Source organism: Hemicordylus capensis, chromosome 2, assembly GCF_027244095.1.
Source record: "Hemicordylus capensis ecotype Gifberg chromosome 2, rHemCap1.1.pri, whole genome shotgun sequence".
Lineage (NCBI taxonomy): Eukaryota > Metazoa > Chordata > Lepidosauria > Squamata > Cordylidae > Hemicordylus > Hemicordylus capensis.
This window is the reverse complement of record NC_069658.1, coordinates 246,788,365-246,806,162: the sequence shown is the minus strand read 5'-3', so window position 1 is coordinate 246,806,162 and position 17,798 is coordinate 246,788,365. Positions and strand designations below refer to the sequence as shown.

General features: G+C 49.8%; 1 protein-coding gene across 14 annotated transcripts; it reads right to left on the bottom strand.

Moving 5' to 3' along the window:
- Positions 1 to 1,483: 1,483 nt before the first annotated feature.
- On the bottom strand, positions 1,484 to 14,341 carry LOC128342669 (zinc finger protein 501-like). 14 transcript variants are annotated; one of them, XM_053290330.1, is made up of 5 exons: positions 10,718 to 10,932; positions 9,615 to 9,713; positions 8,949 to 9,138; positions 8,621 to 8,849; positions 1,484 to 4,101 (listed from the first exon to the last, which is right to left on the bottom strand). In XM_053290330.1, exon 5 carries the CDS (start codon positions 4,055 to 4,057, stop codon positions 2,840 to 2,842), a length of 1,218 nt encoding a protein of 405 aa, XP_053146305.1. In that variant the 5' UTR covers positions 4,058 to 4,101; positions 8,621 to 8,849; positions 8,949 to 9,138; positions 9,615 to 9,713; positions 10,718 to 10,932; the 3' UTR covers positions 1,484 to 2,839. The 14 variants fall into 14 exon arrangements, with proteins under 14 accessions (XP_053146305.1, XP_053146313.1, XP_053146309.1 ...); XM_053290338.1 differs by lacking the exons at positions 8,949 to 9,138; positions 9,615 to 9,713; positions 10,718 to 10,932 and adding exons at positions 13,485 to 13,636; positions 14,201 to 14,248 and having other exon boundaries at positions 8,621 to 8,733; XM_053290334.1 differs by lacking the exon at positions 8,949 to 9,138 and having other exon boundaries at positions 8,621 to 8,733.
- Between the last annotated feature and the right edge of the window lie 3,457 nt (positions 14,342 to 17,798).

Genomic DNA, 17,798 nt, shown 5'->3' with positions numbered 1-17,798 from the left:
GGGATTTGAACTCGGATCGTCCTAGTCCAGCACTCTAACCACTACACCACACTGGCTCCATAATCTCAGATCGCTACTATGCACCAGATCCTGACACACTTCTGCCATAACACACCAAGGTTTTGTCTGTCTCCTAGTGTTCTTCTCTGCCACAGGGCCCGCAAGAGGCTATTATTTTTCAAGTCCAAAGTTGGCAGCCATTTTCTTAAGGCATGTCATCCATTCATGAGGCCAGCTTGGTTAAGGCAAGGCTCAGGCCTTCTCTCTTGCAACACCCATTCTGTGGAACACTCCTATGGAATGATTGTACCACCAGTGCCTGAAGACACAAGATTTTCCCTACCCTCAGCAGAAATAGATTTTGGAATGCAGGCTAGATGACATACTGTGTAACATTCCAATCTGCCTTCTAATGGAACACAAGAATTGTACAGACACAGCTGTGTGATGGGTGGCTATTAGAAATAGGGTCCTCCATTGTGCAATTCTGTTTGTGCAATTTTTGCACTTTGCATGATGGCTCTTGCACAACTGTGCACATGTGCCATTACAAGGCAGATGGGACAAAGGAAGCTCCTTTACACTGAGTCAGTCCATTGGTCCATCTAGCTCAGTATTGTCTACACAGATTGGTGGCAGCTTCTCCAAGGTTGCAGGCAGGAGTCTCAGCTCTATCTTGGAGATGCCGGGGAGAATACTTGGAACCTGCTGCACGCGAGCATACCGATGCTCTTCTCAGAGCGGCCCCATCCTCTGAGAAGAAGATTTTACAGCGCTCACATGTCTCTCATTCAAAAGCAAACCAGGGTGGACCCTGCTTAGCAAAGGGGGACCATTCAAGCTTGCTACCACAAAACCAGCTCAACCTTGTGCTGTACATCAGCCAGGCCTATCTATATAATTAATTCACTTAGCTGGCCATGTGTGGAGATGCGTGGCTGGCTTTTGCGGCAGAACTCTCGCGACATGCTGCGAGAGTTCCCAGCATTGGGCGGGAGGACGTTGAAGGATGATGGCCAGGCCCAGCCGTGGTGAGGAGGCAGTGGCGATGGCAATGGAAGCTGCCTGCCCGGCCGGCTGCAATGAGGCAGCAGTGGCGGCAGTAATGGAGATGGCGGTAATGGAGGCAGCCAGGCCCAGCCGCAGTGGGGAGGCGGTGGCGACAGGCCCGGCCACGGTAATGGAGGCAGCAGGGGGCATGGCCTGGCTTGGCCCCAGTGGCGGTGGGCCCGGCCGTGGTGAGGAGGAGGCGGGGGCGGCCCCTCCACCAGGAAGAGGAAGAGGGCAGCTGAGAAGGTGTGAGGGAAGGGGGAACTGCCGGCCCCAAAGAGTGCACAGATGCTCTGTGCGGTGTCGGCTAGTTTAAATATCTTTCTGCTCCTCTGTTTAAGGAACATTTGAGCAAATGTACCATGTCTTCTGCAGGCTAAAAGCTGGGGCTTCATGATTTTTTAAAAGCTAACAAACCAAGGAAAAGTTTAGTTCTGTTTACTTCAGTCTAGTTTATTCATTTCAACACCATTGGCTGTCAAACAACAGGAGTTCAGTAGCATCTTAAAAGATTTCACAGATTTATTGTGACATAAACTGGTGGACTAGAATCTTCATCACTGTAGAACATAGCCCAGAGCTACATAGAAGTGGTAGACTTCTGAAGTGATAGTTGGGACTGTACCACTCCAGACTGCAAGTGGGGGGATGTCATGTTTTAAAAGCTCTTTCTTCACCTTCTCCACAAATCCATCCAAGTTAAAAATGAATAGAGCAAGGAGAAAGGTTCTAGCCTCACCAGAATGTTCAAAAATGGCCCACCCCAACTGAAATCTAAAGTGATATATCCTATTCTACTATCCATCTCAGAACATTCTCACCTCATCCTTCAGTACATGTAGAAGGATCAGAGAGCTAATGAGGCTGAGAAACTTCCCATGGATAGATGAGCAGGAAGGGTAATTGAGGTGGATTCCCCTTCTCTTTAAGATATCCCATCATACATAGCTTGTTTAGCAGGAAATATTCTAAGCCAGCGGTTCTCAAACTTGAGTCTCCAGGGGCAACTGGACTACAACTCCCATCATCCCCTGCCACAATGGCCAAAGAGTAATGGGAGTTATGGTCCAACCACTTCTGGTGACCCAGGTTTGAAAGGGTTGCTCTAAACCAGGGCTGCATAACTTCGACTCTCCTGAAGATGTTGGACTACAATTCCCATCATTCCTGATTATTGCCGCTGTGGCTGGGGATGCAGTCCAACAATAGCTGAAGAGCCAAAGGATGCCAGTACTTTACGAGACCATACAGATATAATGCCTAGATTACCCCTATTCATAAGCACTCGTACAATCGGTGTACACTGGCTGGTAGGATGAGGGAAATTACTCAAAGTAGTCCCAATAAAACACAAAGACAAGTTAGGACTTGCCCAACTTGTCCTTTTAATTTCAATAATCCTGCTTTGAATAATTTTGCTCATCATGTAGGCATATACAGAGCTGCGCATACATAGTTATTTGCATTTTATCACTGAACGTGCATACAGCAGTACACTTTCTAACTGAACCTGCATCTGAGGAGCCTGTATGCAGTTTCACTTTCGAAATGAACACATCATTCACAGAAAAACATGTACATTAAGCATGTATGTTTAAATAAGTACTTGGAGTGTGTGCAGGGTGGTCAGATTAACCCATAAGCTAAAGAGATGCACCAAGAGGACACTGGGATATCCGTGGAAGAAGTCACAATGGGCACAATCGCGATGTGTCCCCTTCCTAATTACGTGGGCAAGGATGGTAGCATCCATACCAGCCCTAAGAAAATTTGTTCTCTGATAACTTCTCTAGGAAGAGTTATTCTCTGACAGCATCTTTGCCAACTTCTCTCGCTTATGGATTTCCCGATGTCTAATGAGGTTTGGGCTCTGGTTGAAACTTTTCCCACAGTCTGTGCACTTGTATGGCTTTTCTCCCGTGTGGGTTCTTTCGTGGGTAACCAGGTGCGCGATCTGCGTGAAGCTTTTCGCGCAGTGCAAGCATTCATATGGCCTCTCTTGGGTATGAGTTCTCTTGTGGCTATTAAGGTGTGAGCTCCGGCGGAAGCTTTTCCCACAGTGCGAGCATTTGTATGGGCTCTCTCCTGTGTGAATCCTCTCATGGATAATCAGGTATGTGCTCCGGCTAAAGCTTTCCCCGCAGTGGCCACACTGGTAAGGTTTCTCCCCCGTGTGGATTCTCTGGTGTGTAATGAGGTTGCTGTGACAATTAAAACTCTTGCCACACTTGAGGCATTGGTACAGCTTGTCCCTTGTGTGGATCTTCTGATGTGCAATGAGGCTTGACTTGTCACAAAAGCTTTCGGCACATTGGGGACATTTATACGGTTTCTCCCCTGTGTGCATTCTCATATGGCTGATGAGGCTCGTGCTCTGACTGAAGCTCTTCCCACAATCTGAACATTTGTGCAGCTTCTCCCCAGCATGGAGTCTTTGGTGCCTCAGGAGACTCGACTCATCGCAAAAGGTCTCCCTGCACTCTGTGCATTTGTACGGCCTCTCCCCAAAGTGCATTTTCAGATGGGTGATGAGGTGTTGGCTCTGCTTGAAGCTTTTCCCGCACTCTGTGCATTTGTACGGCTTCTCTCCAGTGTGGATCCTCTGATGCCTGATCAGGCAGGTCCTCTGATTGAAGCTCTTCCCACAGTCTGAGCATTTATAGGGTTTCTCTCCCGTGTGGATCCTCTGGTGTGAAATGAGGCATGTGCTCTGTTTGAACCTTTTCCCACAATTGAAACATTTATATGGCTCTTCCCCAGTGTGGATTCTCTGGTGCCTGATCAAATTGGACCTATGACTGAAGTTTTTCCCACATACATGGCATGGATTCTGCCTCTCTTCAGTGGTTTTTCTCTCTTGGTCTGTGACATCTTGGAAGTCCCCACTTAGGCTGGCAGCATCTTTGCCTCTCCCATCCTCAATTTCCTTTCTTTCTTGCCCCATAGTTCCATCCTGCTTCCCAGGGTCTTCATTCAGAGATTCAGGTTCATTTCCTTCCAGTGACATCTTCAACTCTTTGCTCTCTTTCTCTTGCCCCCGTTCATCAAGTACTAGAAGAGAGAAGGAGAAGGCTTGTAAAAGCACCAGTCATTAGGATTTCAGCTATTATATATAGGTATAAAGACACACATGCACTTGTGTCTGTAAAGCAATAACTCATACTCAGCCATGCACATTTCTTCTAGCCCCTGTAGATTACCCCTGGTTAGATGACCTCTCACATCCTAGTACAGATGGACCTCACTATTTGCGGTACCACTATTTGCAGTTCTGTGTATCCACAGTCTGAAAATATGCACCCAACCTTGGCACACGCGGGTACAGAAATGGTTAATACCCTTGTATCCGCAGTTCAGAGGTTGCCGGAAATGACCTGTGAGGTCATTTCCAGCCATTATTTTGTTTAAAGGAGCCATTTTGTGGCTCTTCTGTTAAAAAACAAATTTAAATTTTAAAAAATCACTACTATTTTTTAGGAAAATCTCCAAAATTGGGTGGGTTGGAGGGCATTGCTGGACAGTTTAAGACCTGTTGAGCACAGTACAGCACTTTTTTGCTCCTGTTTCTGCCATTGTTTTGCTGTTTTTTGCCCTACAAGAACCTAAACCCCCAGTTCCCATAGACTCAATGCCTCATTATTCGTGGTTTCGTTATACGTGGAAATTGGCAGGAATGGAAACCACTAGGATAACAAGGCCCACCTGTATTAGATGTAGGCTATATCAGGAAACTTTAAGTATGCAAGGCTCCAATCCAAATAATAAGAACTAGTTCTGGGCTGGGCGCAGAGCATTTGCACCTCTCGTTTCCCCCACCCACCGCTGCCATTTTGTTTCCCACCTCGCCCGCCTGTCACCACCGGTACATTTTGTTCAATATTGTCTACACTGACTGGCAGCAGCTCTCCAAAGTTATAACAGGCATGAATCACTCGCAGCCCTATCTAGAGATGCCAGGGAGTGAACCTTAGACCTTCTACATGCAAGCAGACGTTCTCCCACTGAGGTATGGCTCCATCCCCTAAGGGCAATATCTTACTGCACTCACATCGGAGTCTCCCATCCAAATGCAAACCAAGACAGACTCTGCTTAGCAAAAGGGACAATTCATGCTTGCTACCACAAGCATGAATGGTAGCATATTGGTTTGCATGAAAGGTTTCACAAAAAAACCTAACTTCACATATACACTGATGTGGTCTGAGTTGTATGTGTGATTGGGAGAGAGATCTTGGGGTTGTGGTGAACAGCTCATTGAAAGTGTTGACTCAGTGCACGGCAGCTGTGAAAAAGGCAAATTCTATGCTAGGGATCATTAGGAAGAGGACTGAAAATAAAAATGCTAGTATTATAATGCCTTTATACAAATTTATAGAATAGCCACATTTGGTATGCTGTGTACAGTTCTGGTCACTGTACCTTAAGAAGGAAGGCCGGGAAATTTAGGACCAACAAAAGGAAATCCTTTTTCACACAGCATGTAATTAATCGATGGAATTCTTTGCCTTGGGATGCGGTGATGGCCACTAGCATGGATGGCTTTAAAAGGGGCTTATACAAATTCATGGAGGATAGGTCTAACAATGGCTACTAGTCTGGTAGGCCACCTCCAGTCTCAGAGGCAAGATGCCTCAATCCCAGCTGCAGGAAGCAACAGCAAGAGAGAGGGCATGCCCTCACCTCTTGCCTGTGGGCTTCTCAGAGGCATCTGGTGGGCCACTGGGTGAAAGAGGATGCTGGACTAGATAGGCTGCCTTGGGCCTGCTCCAGTAGCGATGTGCTTATGTTCTATGTTATGTAAGACCAGCTCTCCTCCCCATCTCCTTATACTCACATTCCAAGATGGATCACTCATACTTTGCTGCTCCAGTGGGAATTTCCTAGATTCTGTCATGTGTTGGCATGTATATTAGGAATAAAATCACTCTTGTGTTTCTTTTTTCCTTCAGCAAGGCCTAGAGATGGCGATCTACAAACTCTACTAGTGCACTTCAGTTGTTTTAATCTTAGGTCCTAAAAACAGCTCTTCCTTCTCAAACATAACGATTAGTGAGGGGATTAAAAACCTGCGCTAAGGAAGTTATTAGAGGTGGACCTTGTTACTTGTGGTCAAGACATCCGTGGTTTTAAACGGGTTAAAAACCACATATCCGCCATTCCTAGGTGGTCAGAAATAACCTCCAAGGGCATTTCCAGCCACCATTTTATGGCACGGAGCCATTTTGTGGCTCTTTTGTGGGGGGAGTGATTTTTCTCTGGAAAATAGCAAAATGTTGGCTTTTGTGGAGCATTGCTGGACTGTATGTGGACACTAGTTGTGTATCAAGAGAGGACAGGAATTCTGACATGTTTCTCCAAGTTATAATTCTGTATGGTCATGAGAAACTTGGTAGAAAAAAGGTAGAAATTTGGATGGATGTCAGGTTGCCTTTGGTTACCCCACTTGACCCTTTTCTTACTTTCCAGTTTATAAGTAAACAAGTGAATTTTGGCCCGTTAAATAACAGGCGCTAGTAACAGGCGCTCTGGGCCCCCCCGCCGCCATTCCCCCTCCCGCCGCCGCCAGCCTGCATGCCGCGGCCGGTCTCCCTGCCGGGCAAGGGCCCCAAAGTCTCCGCGGCGGCCGCCGCAGACCACCCACCCGCCCTCCCAGCTGCCCGATTCCTCCTTACCCGTAAAAGTCCCTATTTTGAGAAGAAGAGAGGAGCTCGCAAGCAGACCTCCTCTCTCTGAAAAGCCTCTTCCCGAACTGGCACTTTGGGCGCAAAGGACGCCTATTGCGTCCTTTGCGTCCATAGCGCCAGTTCAGGCAGAGCCTTTGCACAGAGAGGAGCTCTGTTTGTGAGCTCCTCTCTCCCACTCAAATTATGGACTTTCATAAAAGGGTAAGGAGGACTCGGGCAGCTTGGAGGGCGGGCAGGCGGGCAGCGGCAGCAATTAGATTGGGACAGCGTTTGGGGCAAAATGGCCGCCCGTGGGGCCGGGAGAGGAGGACTCGGGCAGCTGGGAGGGAGGGCGGGCGGGCAGTCAGCAGCGGCGGGGGGAATGCAATTTGATCATTTTGGCCACGGCCACAGTATCCTCTTCCCTCCCGCGTCCCAGAGTGCCGCCCAGACTGCCGTCCCCGCAGGCCAGATTGCTGTCCGCCCCCGCCGTCTTTCCCTTCCCAGTGTCGGCAGCAATATAACCGTAAGCATGGCCGCCCACTTTCCCTTCCCTTCCCAGACGTCTTTCCCTTCCCTTCCCTTCCCAGACGCGGCAGCAATATAACCGGCCAGCATGGCCGCCTGGTGTCGGCGGTCGTGTCTCCCTCGGTCTGTTCTGGGAGACACAGACACAGACCCCAACGTTCAAAAGGCACGGACACTCACTTAGCTCTTTATTATAGAGGATACAAAGCTCCTTGAAACCTTTTCATGAAATCCTGTGTAATCTGTGTTAAATTTTCATGTCTTCCATTTAGTCTATGCTATAATGCTGACATATGCTGTACTAGAAGCTATAGAAGTAAAATATTATTTGTACAGAAATTGCTCTCTCGAGTATTTATCTTTAAAGATTGTCATTACAAGACAATAACATCAGGGACCTAGAGCACCTTTCTTATGAGGCAAGGAGGCTACAACACCTGGGGCTTTTTAGTTTAGAAAAAAGACGACTGCAGGGAAACATGATAGAGGTCTATAAAATCATGCAAGGTGTGGAGAAAGTGGATAGAGAGAAATACTTCTCCCTCTCACATAACACTAGAACCAGGGGTCATCCCATGCAATTGATTGCCAGGAAATCTAGGACCAACAAACGGAAGTACTTTTTCACACAATGCATAATCAACTTGTGGAATTCTCTGCCACAAGATGTGGTGACAGCCAACAACCTGGATGGCTTTAAGAGAGGTTTGGATAACTTCATAGAGGAGAGGTCTATTATCAGCTACTAGTTGGAGGTCTATAGGCTACCTCCAGCCTCAAAGGCAGGATGCCTCTGAGTACCAGTAGCAGGAGAGAGGGCATGCCCTCAACTCCTGCCTGTGGCTTCCAGCGGCATCTGGTGGGCCACTGTGCGAAACAGGATGCTGGACTAGATGGGCCTCCTTGGGCCTGATCCAGCAGGGCTGTTCTTATGTTCTTAACATGAACCCATGCACAGTGTAATTTCTGAACTGGATCCTTGCGCACCACCGTTTCCTAACATAGCTTACAGCCGGGCTGCTTGGTAGTCCAAAAGCAGTAGTCCCCAAAACAGTAATTCAAAAACAGATGATTTATTCATAGCTATGTAAACCGCTTTGGGAACTTTTGTTAAAAAGCGGTATATAAATATTTGTCGTATCTGTACAACTCCCATCATACCCAGCCACACTGGGTTATGGGAGTTGTAGTCCAACATCTGAGGAGGGCTGAGGGACACTCACCCAGTGAGTTGGCCTCCCCTTCACCCTCCTGTTTGACCTGTTTGCTTAGCTGCTTCTGTGCTGATTCAGAGGACACTCCCTCCTCCCCATCTGGGAAATTCATAATCTCCTCCTGGAACGAGCAGGAAATCATTTTAATAAGAGATACTCAAATACATTATTTTAAAGACGTTAATAAACTGGAACAGCTTCAGAGCAGACCAGCCAAGGCAGTGAGGATCTGGAGACCGTCCTGTGAGGAACAGCTGAAGGAGATGGGTATGTTTCGCCTGCAGAAGAGAAGACCAAGGATGGATATGATTGCTCTCTTCAAATCTGTGATGGTCTGAGACACAGGAAGAGGATTGGACGTGTTCTCTGTTGCTCTCTGAGGGCAGGACTAGAACTAAGGGGTTGGAATGACAAGGAAGCAGACTCAGGCTAGATATTAGGTGGTACTTCGAAACAGTAAGAGCTGTTCAACATGGAACAATCTGCCTCATACCGTGGTGGGCACTCCTTCACTTCCAAGCAGAGTCTGGGCAGCCATCACTCACAGAGGCTGTAGCAGTTTCCTGCACTGAGCAGCAGGTTCGACTAGAAGACTTCTAGGTCCCTTTCAGCTCTAATATTCGAGGATTCTATTATTTGAGAAGGAGGAGTGGGTTTGTTCTCTGTTGCTCCTACAGGAATGGCTAGAACCAATTAGTTGAAATTAGGAAGCTGCCATATACTGAGTCAGACCACTGGTCCATCTAGCTCAGTGTAGTCTACACAGACTGGCAGTGGATTCATCCCATACTAACTGAGCAAAGAGGCACCTTTAAAAAGTGGCGATTCTCTTGTGGGAGAGCAACTGGCCCTATCCATCCCCAGCACAGCATTCTACCAGTGGCTGATTCTGGTGTCTGCCTTATTTTTCTTTTTTAGACTGTGAGTCCTGTGGGGACAGGGAGCCATTTTTATTTATCTATTTGTATCTATGTAAACTGCTTTGGGAACCTTTTGTTGAAAAGCGGTATATAAATATTCTTCCTATTCGTATTCTCCAAGGTTGCAGGCAGACATCTCTCTCAGCCCTATCTTGGAGATGCCAAGGAGGAAATTTGGAACCTAGGTGCTCTTCCCAAAGCAGCCCCATCCCCTAAGAGGAATATCGTACAGTGCTCACCATGTAGTTTCCCATTCAAATGCAAACCAGGGTATACCCTGCTTAGCAAAGGGGACAAGTCGGGCTTGCTACCACAAGATCGGCTCTCCTCCCATAAAACTGCACAGAAATAGATTCTGGTTAGACATTAGGAGTTTCTTAGCTGTAAAAGGCATCAGACAGTGGAACAGCCTGCCTCACACAGTAGCGGACTCTGCTTCTTTTGCTAGAGAGCTGTAAACATGCTGGACAGCCATCTGCCAATGATGCTGTGTAGGTTCCTGCACTGGAGGTAGGGGTGGTTCTACACCTCTGAGGCAATGCTGCCCCCCATGTGCACAGCCTCCTCTCCCTCTGTCCCCTTTTTAAAGAGGGGGCAAGAGGATCTTGCCACTTTGCTGGCACCCCAGTAACCTGCTGCCTCAGGGGACCACCTCACCTCGCCTCATGGAAGGGCTGCCCCTAGCAGGGGTGGGACTATAACACCTCCAGGGTCCCTTCCGATTCTAACATTCTATGGCTCTAGGATGCAACAGAAGGTCTACATGCTATCCTCTCTAATAAAACGCTTGGTGTCCGTCCGTGGACGGGCACCAAGCGTGTGTTCGTGCCTCCCTGCCCTGTTCTGCGCCTGCGCGAAGCGCAGGCGCAGAACAGGGCATGGGAGACACGCTCGCCGGTACCCGGCGGACATCTTGGGCGGCCAGAAGCGGCTGCTCAGAAGAAGCCGGGAAGAGGCGGCGAGGGAAACGGCGGGGCCAGAAGCGGCCGCCGCGAAGATAGGAAAGAGGCGGAGGGGAAAGAGGCGGCGGGGGAAGCCGGCCGAGGTGGTGGCGGAGCCGCCGCCGAGGCCTGGCGTCGCCGCTAAAGCCGGCCAGGGGGAAAACTTTGGGGCCCGACTTCCCCACACTAGAGCCCGACATCCCCGCACCCCTCCCCCATGAACAAGGGCCAACATGGCCCAGGAAAATGCCACCGCGGCGGCCGCCGCCAACCGCCCTCCCAGTATCCCGATCCCGCCTTCCCCGCTCCCCCACACATGAACAAGGGCCAACATGGCCCAGGAAAATGCCTCTGTGGCCGCCGCCGCCAACCACCCACCCAGCTGCCCGAGACCTCCTTACCCAAAGAAGAACCAACCCCGACGACCGAGGAAAAAGGAGCTCACAAAAAGAGCTCCTCTCTCGGCAAAGACACTGCCCAGACTGCCGCTGGGCGTCCTTTACGCCCAATGCAACAGTCCGGGAAGAGGCTTGCCCGAGAAATGAGCTCTGCTTGCGAGCTCCTTTCTCCGTCGCGTTCAAAACAGTGAGTAAAGTTGCCAGGTTGGGGGGGGGGAGCGCAAGACTCTTCTGGGCAGGGGAGAGGGGGAAGGGGGGAGGGCAAGTGGGGGAGGGGGGAGGGCAAGAGGGAGGGTTGGAGGGGGGGCAAGAGGGAATGGGGCAGGGAGGAGGGCAAGAACGAGTGGGGCAGGGGGGAAGAGGGAGGGCCAAGAGGGAGTGGGTCAGGGTGGAGGGGCAAGAGGGAGTGGGGCATGGGGAGGGGAGAGGGCAAGAGGGAGTGGGGCAGGGGGGAAGAGGAAGGGCAAGAGGGAGTGGGGCAAGAGGGAGTGGGTCAGGGGGGAGGGCAAGAGGGAGTGGGGCAGGAGGAGGGGAAAGGGCAAGAGGGAGTTAGGCAGGGGGAGGGGGAAGGGAAGGGCAAGAGGGAGTAGGGTGGCAGGAGGGACTGGGGCAGGAGGCTGACAGGAAGGGGAGGGTGTGAGCGGGGTGGGAGGGGGAGGAAGAGAGGCCAGAGTGTGGGGCAGGAGGGAGGGTGGGACAGGAGAGACAAACAAACACACACACACACACACACACACACACAAAGAAAAAAAAGATGAAGAACACATAAAGGGGGGTAAAAAGGCTAGCGCCCGTTGTTATAACGGGCTTAAAAATACTAGTCAACAATAAAGGCTCCCTGCCCCTCAACAAGCTGAGGGCCACATCCTAAACAGCCTTGGACAAGAGAGGAGAGCTGGTCTTGTGGTAGCAAGCATGACTTGTCCCCTTAGCTAAGCAGAGTCTGCTCTGGTTGCCTATGAATGGGAGACTAGAAGTGTGTGCACTGTAAAGTATTGCCCTCAGGGGATGGAACCGCTCTGGGAAGAGCATCAGAAGGTTCCAAGTTCCCTCCCTGGCAGCATCTCCAAGATCGGGCTGAGAGAGATTCCTGCCTGCAACCTCGGAGAAGCTGCTGCCAGTCTGTGAAGACAATGCTGAGCTAGATGGACCAATGGTCTGACTCAGTATATGGCAGCTTCCTATGTTCCTATCACCTTAAGAACTAGGGTTACTGACTCTGACTGAAGCTGTTCATAGATATTTTGTACTATAGATAGTAACAGCAGGAGAGAGGGCATGCCCTCAACTGCTGTAGGCTTCCAGTGGCATCTGGGCCACTGTGTGAAACAGGATGCTGACTAGATGGGCCTTGGGCCTGATCCAGCAGGGCTGTTCTTATGTTCTTATTTCCAATTCCGTCCCCGTCCCCCGTCCCCCGCTTTTTCACAATATCTGCGAATATGCAGGAAGGATATTTGGATCCCCTTGGGGCAACTATATAAGGCAGAGTTCTCAAACCTGGGTCCCCAGATGTTGCTGGACTACCACTCCCATCACTCCCTGCCACAGCATTGTAGCAAGGAATGATGGGAGTTGAAGTCCAATACCATCTGGGGACACACATTTGGGGACACCTGATATAAGTGGGGGGGGGCGATTTACTGATTTCTGACACAATGCCAGCATTATCTGGATTAGCTCTGAGCTACTCTGGATAAAACCCAGCCCCCTCACCTGCTGTTCTCTTCTCCCAGTCTCTTGCCACATCAAGAGGATGAAATTTTCTGGCAAGGTCACTGCCTGAGCTCCCGACTCTGGACCGTGTCCCTTCACCCAGCTCTGTATTTCTTGGGGCAGGATGGCCAGGAGCTGCTCCAGGATCAACGACTCCAAGATTTGTTCCTTGGTGTTTCTTTCCGGCTTCAGCCACTGGTGGCAAAGATACCAAAGGCGGCAAAAGACCTCCCGGGGCCCCTCAACCTCCTCATAGCAGAACTGCCTGAAATTCCTCTGTGCTGATAATATCTTCACTGTTAATCTCTTCTTTTACTTTCCCAGGGTCTCTTTTGTTGTTCTGCCTGCTATAGTCTTCTTGGGCTGTTCTGTTACAGCTTACACTCCTTCCTGTACAATACCTGGAGGAAGCTGCCCCTTCACAGGAAGTCAAGCCAACCTTCATATCACCCTGTGACAGTGGCACACACTCCTGAGGCTCTCCCCTGCCAGAGCGGGGAGGCTGTGCTGTCTTCAGAAATGCCTGCCACTGGGATTCCCAGCATTGTGGCAACCCATCCTCTGCTCGCCATCCTGGTGCTGGCGTCCGTCTTGAATGCCCTAGGTGGCCGACAAAAAGGGCATCTCCCATTCCATTACACATGCTCTCTAGTTAAGAACAGAAGAACAGCCCTGCTGGATCAGGCGCAAGGCCCATCGAGTCCAGGATCCTGTTTCACACAGTGGCCCACCAGATGCCGCTGGAAGCCTACAGGCAGGAGTTGAAAGGGGCATGCCCTCTCTCCTGCTGTTACTCCTCTGCAACTGGGACTCAGAGGCATCTTGCCTCTGAGGCTAGAGGTGGCCTATAGCCCTCTGACTAGTAGCCATTGATAGACCTCTCCTCCATGAAGTTATCCAAACCGCTCTTAAAGCCATCCAGGTTGTTGGCTGTCACCACATCTCGTGGCAGAGAATTCCTCAAGTTGATGATGCGTTGTGTGAAAAAGTATTTCCGTTTGTTGGTCCTAGATTTCCTGGCAATCAATTTCATGGGATGACCCCTGGTCCACACCTGTTGGTGCCTGCTCCTCCATTTTCATTCCAAGGTGAACTTTCTGGAAATGGACGCCAAGGGCCAGCCCTTCTCCAGCCTCGGAGGCCATTTCCTCTTGCAATGGGCAAATGTTGCTCTGCTTCTGCCCCTTTACCTGCAAAGGGGCAAAACTGACCACGGTGGTATATAGTTATGTCAGGAAGGCTAGACTAACCCTTTCACCCTGCAGGTAGTTTTCTGCTTGCAAGGAGGTTGCTCCACGACAGAGCATTCAATCATACATCCCCCACACACACACCTGCAGCCTCAAATGCTACAATCCCAAAACACTGTTATAATTTGATTGTGTTATAAAGGAACATAGAAAGCTGACTTGTACCAAGTCAGACCATGGGTCCATCTCACTGAGTATTGTCTGCACTGACAGGCAGTGAATCTCCAAGGTTTCAGGCAGAAGTCTTTCTCAGTCCCCCGACCTGGCGATGCTGCCAGCAATTGAACCTGGGACCTTCTGCATGCAAAGCAGAAGCAGATGTTCTTCCACTCAGCTTCGGAATGCATGAACTGGCCCCAAATCTCATTTCATTCGGAGAACTGCACAAGCAAGCATGCAAGATGAAGATGCATCCTTGCCACAAACCATCAGGCAGTCCGTGGTATCCCAACCACTCCCAGTTTCCTCCCCGCCTCCACAAAAAAGGCTCCACCTTTCCCACATCTCCCTAAACGTGTACCTTTGATTTCGAACAGGTTTCTGCACCCTTCTGCTGCTCCTTTGAAAGGACGCTCGCAAGACCACTTTGCAAAAAAAAAAAAAAAAAGTGGGGGGAGGAACAGGAAGGTGCACTCAGGATTGGCATCCCCCCAAATTTCGTCGCCTCTCTAGGAATTTGGAGCTCTCTGTGCAGCCTGAGCAAAGAAGGACCCGAGACACCCCCTTTCTTCCTCGTCGCAGCAGCCTTTGTGCTTGCCTGCCTGTGTGTGCTTTTCTAATATACCCTCCTGACTTTTAAAAATCAGCTGAAGACAGGAAGCAGCAGAGTTGAATGAATGCAAAAGGTGGAAGAGATCCCTCTCAACATATAACAGAAAGTTAAGTGGTCTTTGGTATGAGAATTGGAGCGCACCACACATGTCCCTAACTTTGCTTACAGAATATTGGAGAGCAGGGAAATGCTTGACTAGCAAGCAGAAGGTTGCCGGTTCAAATCACCGCTGGCACTATATCGGGCAGCAGCGACATGGGAAGATGCTGAAAGGCATCATCTCACACTACGCGGGAGGAGGCAATGGTCAACCCCTCCTGTATTCTACCAAAGAAAACCACAGGGCTCTGTGGGCGCCAGGAGTGAAAATCGACTTGATGGCACACTTTACCTTTCACTGCCTAAAAGGTAAAAGACAACCACAGGGCCCTGTGGAGTCAAAAATAGCTCCTATCCAGGAGTCAAAACCGACTCAACAGCACATTTTTAACCACCTAGAGCTTTTAGGAATGGGCTTCATAGACATGTAATTATTAATAATCAAATAATTAAAGGATGTTACAAATTGCAGATTGGGGTTCTTCCATCATACCCATCGATGGCTGATGCGGCACACAACATTACACATGTGGTGGTGTTAACCAACGGGTTACCAGGGGCGTAACTATAATAGGGCAAGGGGAGACAGTTGTCTGGGGGCCCACTGCCTTGGGGGCCCTCCAGAGGCAAGTCACATGACTGACTCCCCCAGCCGCTCACCCTCCCGGGCTTCCTTCAGTTGTATTCATCCTCCGAAACTGATGTGAGTGTTAAGACCTGGAGCTACCAGAACAGCATGTCTTTCTCTAGTACCATTAAATGACTTGCATCATCCACAATTTACAAAACCTTTAAAAAAATAATTTAGGATGATGTTCTATTGTGGCACATGGTTATATATAGGATATATATAACTATGCTTTTTGTTACCACTATACCACTATTCAGCCTCATTTAAGATTTCTTTATTTCATGAGCTGAGCTTCAGTGAGGGGGGCCCATTTCAAAATCTTGTCTCTGGGCTCCCTCCAACCTTGCTACGCCCCTGCGGGTTACTATCTACTTGGTAGACAATAGCCAATTTTTGTACGTACCAAGGAGGAGAAAACTTTATAGTTCAAAGAAGCTTTATTGAATTCTGCAGAGTTAACAAAGTGGCCGTCTAGGGGATAGCTCCCAAAGACAAGACGGACCTAAGATGGTGTCCGTCCAAAGCTTTTATACAACTAGTATTTTTAAGCCCGTTTAAATAACGGGCGCTAGTAGGGTTGCCCCACTCTCTCTTGCCCCCCGCCTCCGCCGCCTTCACCACGCTGCCGGCCGGGCCGCCCCCGCCAGCGGGCTTAGTTTTCCCGCCGCGGCCACTGCCGCCAGCGGGGCCAGTCCTCCTGCCCAGTAGTGGGCCCGGGCCCAGCCTTCCCCTCGCCTCTGCCGCCATGGCCACGCTGCCGGGCCGGGCCTCCCCCGTCTCACATCTGCGGCCGTTGCCGCCGCCTCTGCTCTCCCCGGGCTTTCCCTTCCCTGCGGTTGGGCTGGACCGCTGCCACCTCTGCCCCCCCCCCCGCAGTCCTCAGCCCACCGCTCTCCTCAACATGGCCGCCTGGTGCCTGCGGCCGTATCTTCCTCGGACGTTCTGGGCATGTGCTCCGCGCTCCGCACGCACATGCCCAGAACGGCCGAGGAAGACACGGGCGCAGAGACATGGGCGCACACCCTGGCATCTTATTATATAGGATTGATACATCTGAATACATCATCATTCACAACAAGCCAGCCAGGTAGTCCGGCAGTACAACTCCATATTAGGCCAACAGGCTTACAATACTACCCTTATTAAAGGAGTGCTTATGCAGCCTCTAGGAGGCAGTTCGGATACCAGCATCATCACCTCTCCTGACCAGCAGGCCAGAACAAAGCAAGGCGTAGAGAATACATATTATGTTGCAAGTTACAAGGTCTGCTTAGTATGAGAACCAAAGCATACTAAGCAGATTCTTTCCCACTGACATACATTCAGGAATACAAGATGGAGGGGACTCTTGCTCTCTTCAGCTACCATCAAAATGGTGTAGCAAGAGCTCAGTTCTCCATTAACTATATAGCCTAAGATCAATACATATAGATCAATATGAAATGCTTAGATTCACAGGTAACAGTGGAATGTACGGTTTGCGCTGTTGTGCAAGTGCAAACATTGCACAGATGAAGTTGCACAACAGTGCATCCATTATACGGCTGCACTGTGTGCAACTTCATTATTGCACAATTTTTGTGCATGCACAACAGCACTCTTGTGCAACTTCGTGCACATTGCATCTCACCATGTACATGTTGCACAGTATGTCAGCTATCACTATCTCTTCCTTTTGCTCAATGTCCAACCTGAAGGAGAGTCCTGCTGCACTCGAAAAGAGTCCTACTGTGCCTCAGTGGCATTGTTAGGGTCAATTCAACACATGCTCCCAGTTTGGCCTTAATAAAGGTATTGTTTTACTGTCCTTGTGTGAAACATAAATATGAGATAGTTTGCAAACATCTGTTTTTAACATTTATAGATAAAAAAAGCTTATTAAGTGGCCCATCAGGACCCCAAGGAATTTTCAAGTGGTCCGTGGAAAAAATGGTATAAGAATCTTTGACCTAAAGCAGGAGTTCTCAAACTTGGGTGCCCAGATATTGTTGGACTACAACTCCCATCATCTCCATCAGGCCATTGTCGCTGGGAATTATGGGAATTGAAGTTTAACAGCATCTGGCACCCAAGTTTGAGAACTGCTTAAAGGAATTAGAGCAGGCTCAGGAAAATGTGGAATTGGAAGCTGCCATCTACTAAGTAAGGCCATGGAGGGCTACAAACTGTTGACTCTCCAGCTACTGTTAGACTGCAACTCCCATCATCCCTATTAGCCACTGTGTCTGGGGATGATGGGAGCTGTAGTCCAACAGCAGGAGGGCCAAAGATGTTCACACCTGGACCACTGGTCAGGGGTGGCTCCCTCATGAAACAAAGTGAGGTGATGGCCGCAGGCAGTGAGTGTGGACACCTCACGCAGAAATCACCCGCCTGCCTGGGGCCACTGCCCTCACCTCACCTCCGCCGCCACCCTTCCTGAGCGCTTCCCCAGCCCTCACCTGGGGTCCCACCCTTTGCCAACAACTTTGGTGCTGAAGAGACAGCGCAAGAGGGAAAGTGAGCAGCAATAAAAAGTAGGTTTCATAACACTAGAACCAGGGGTCATCCCATGAAATTGACTGCCGGGAAATCTAGGACGAACAAACAGAAAGTACTTTTCCACACAACACATAA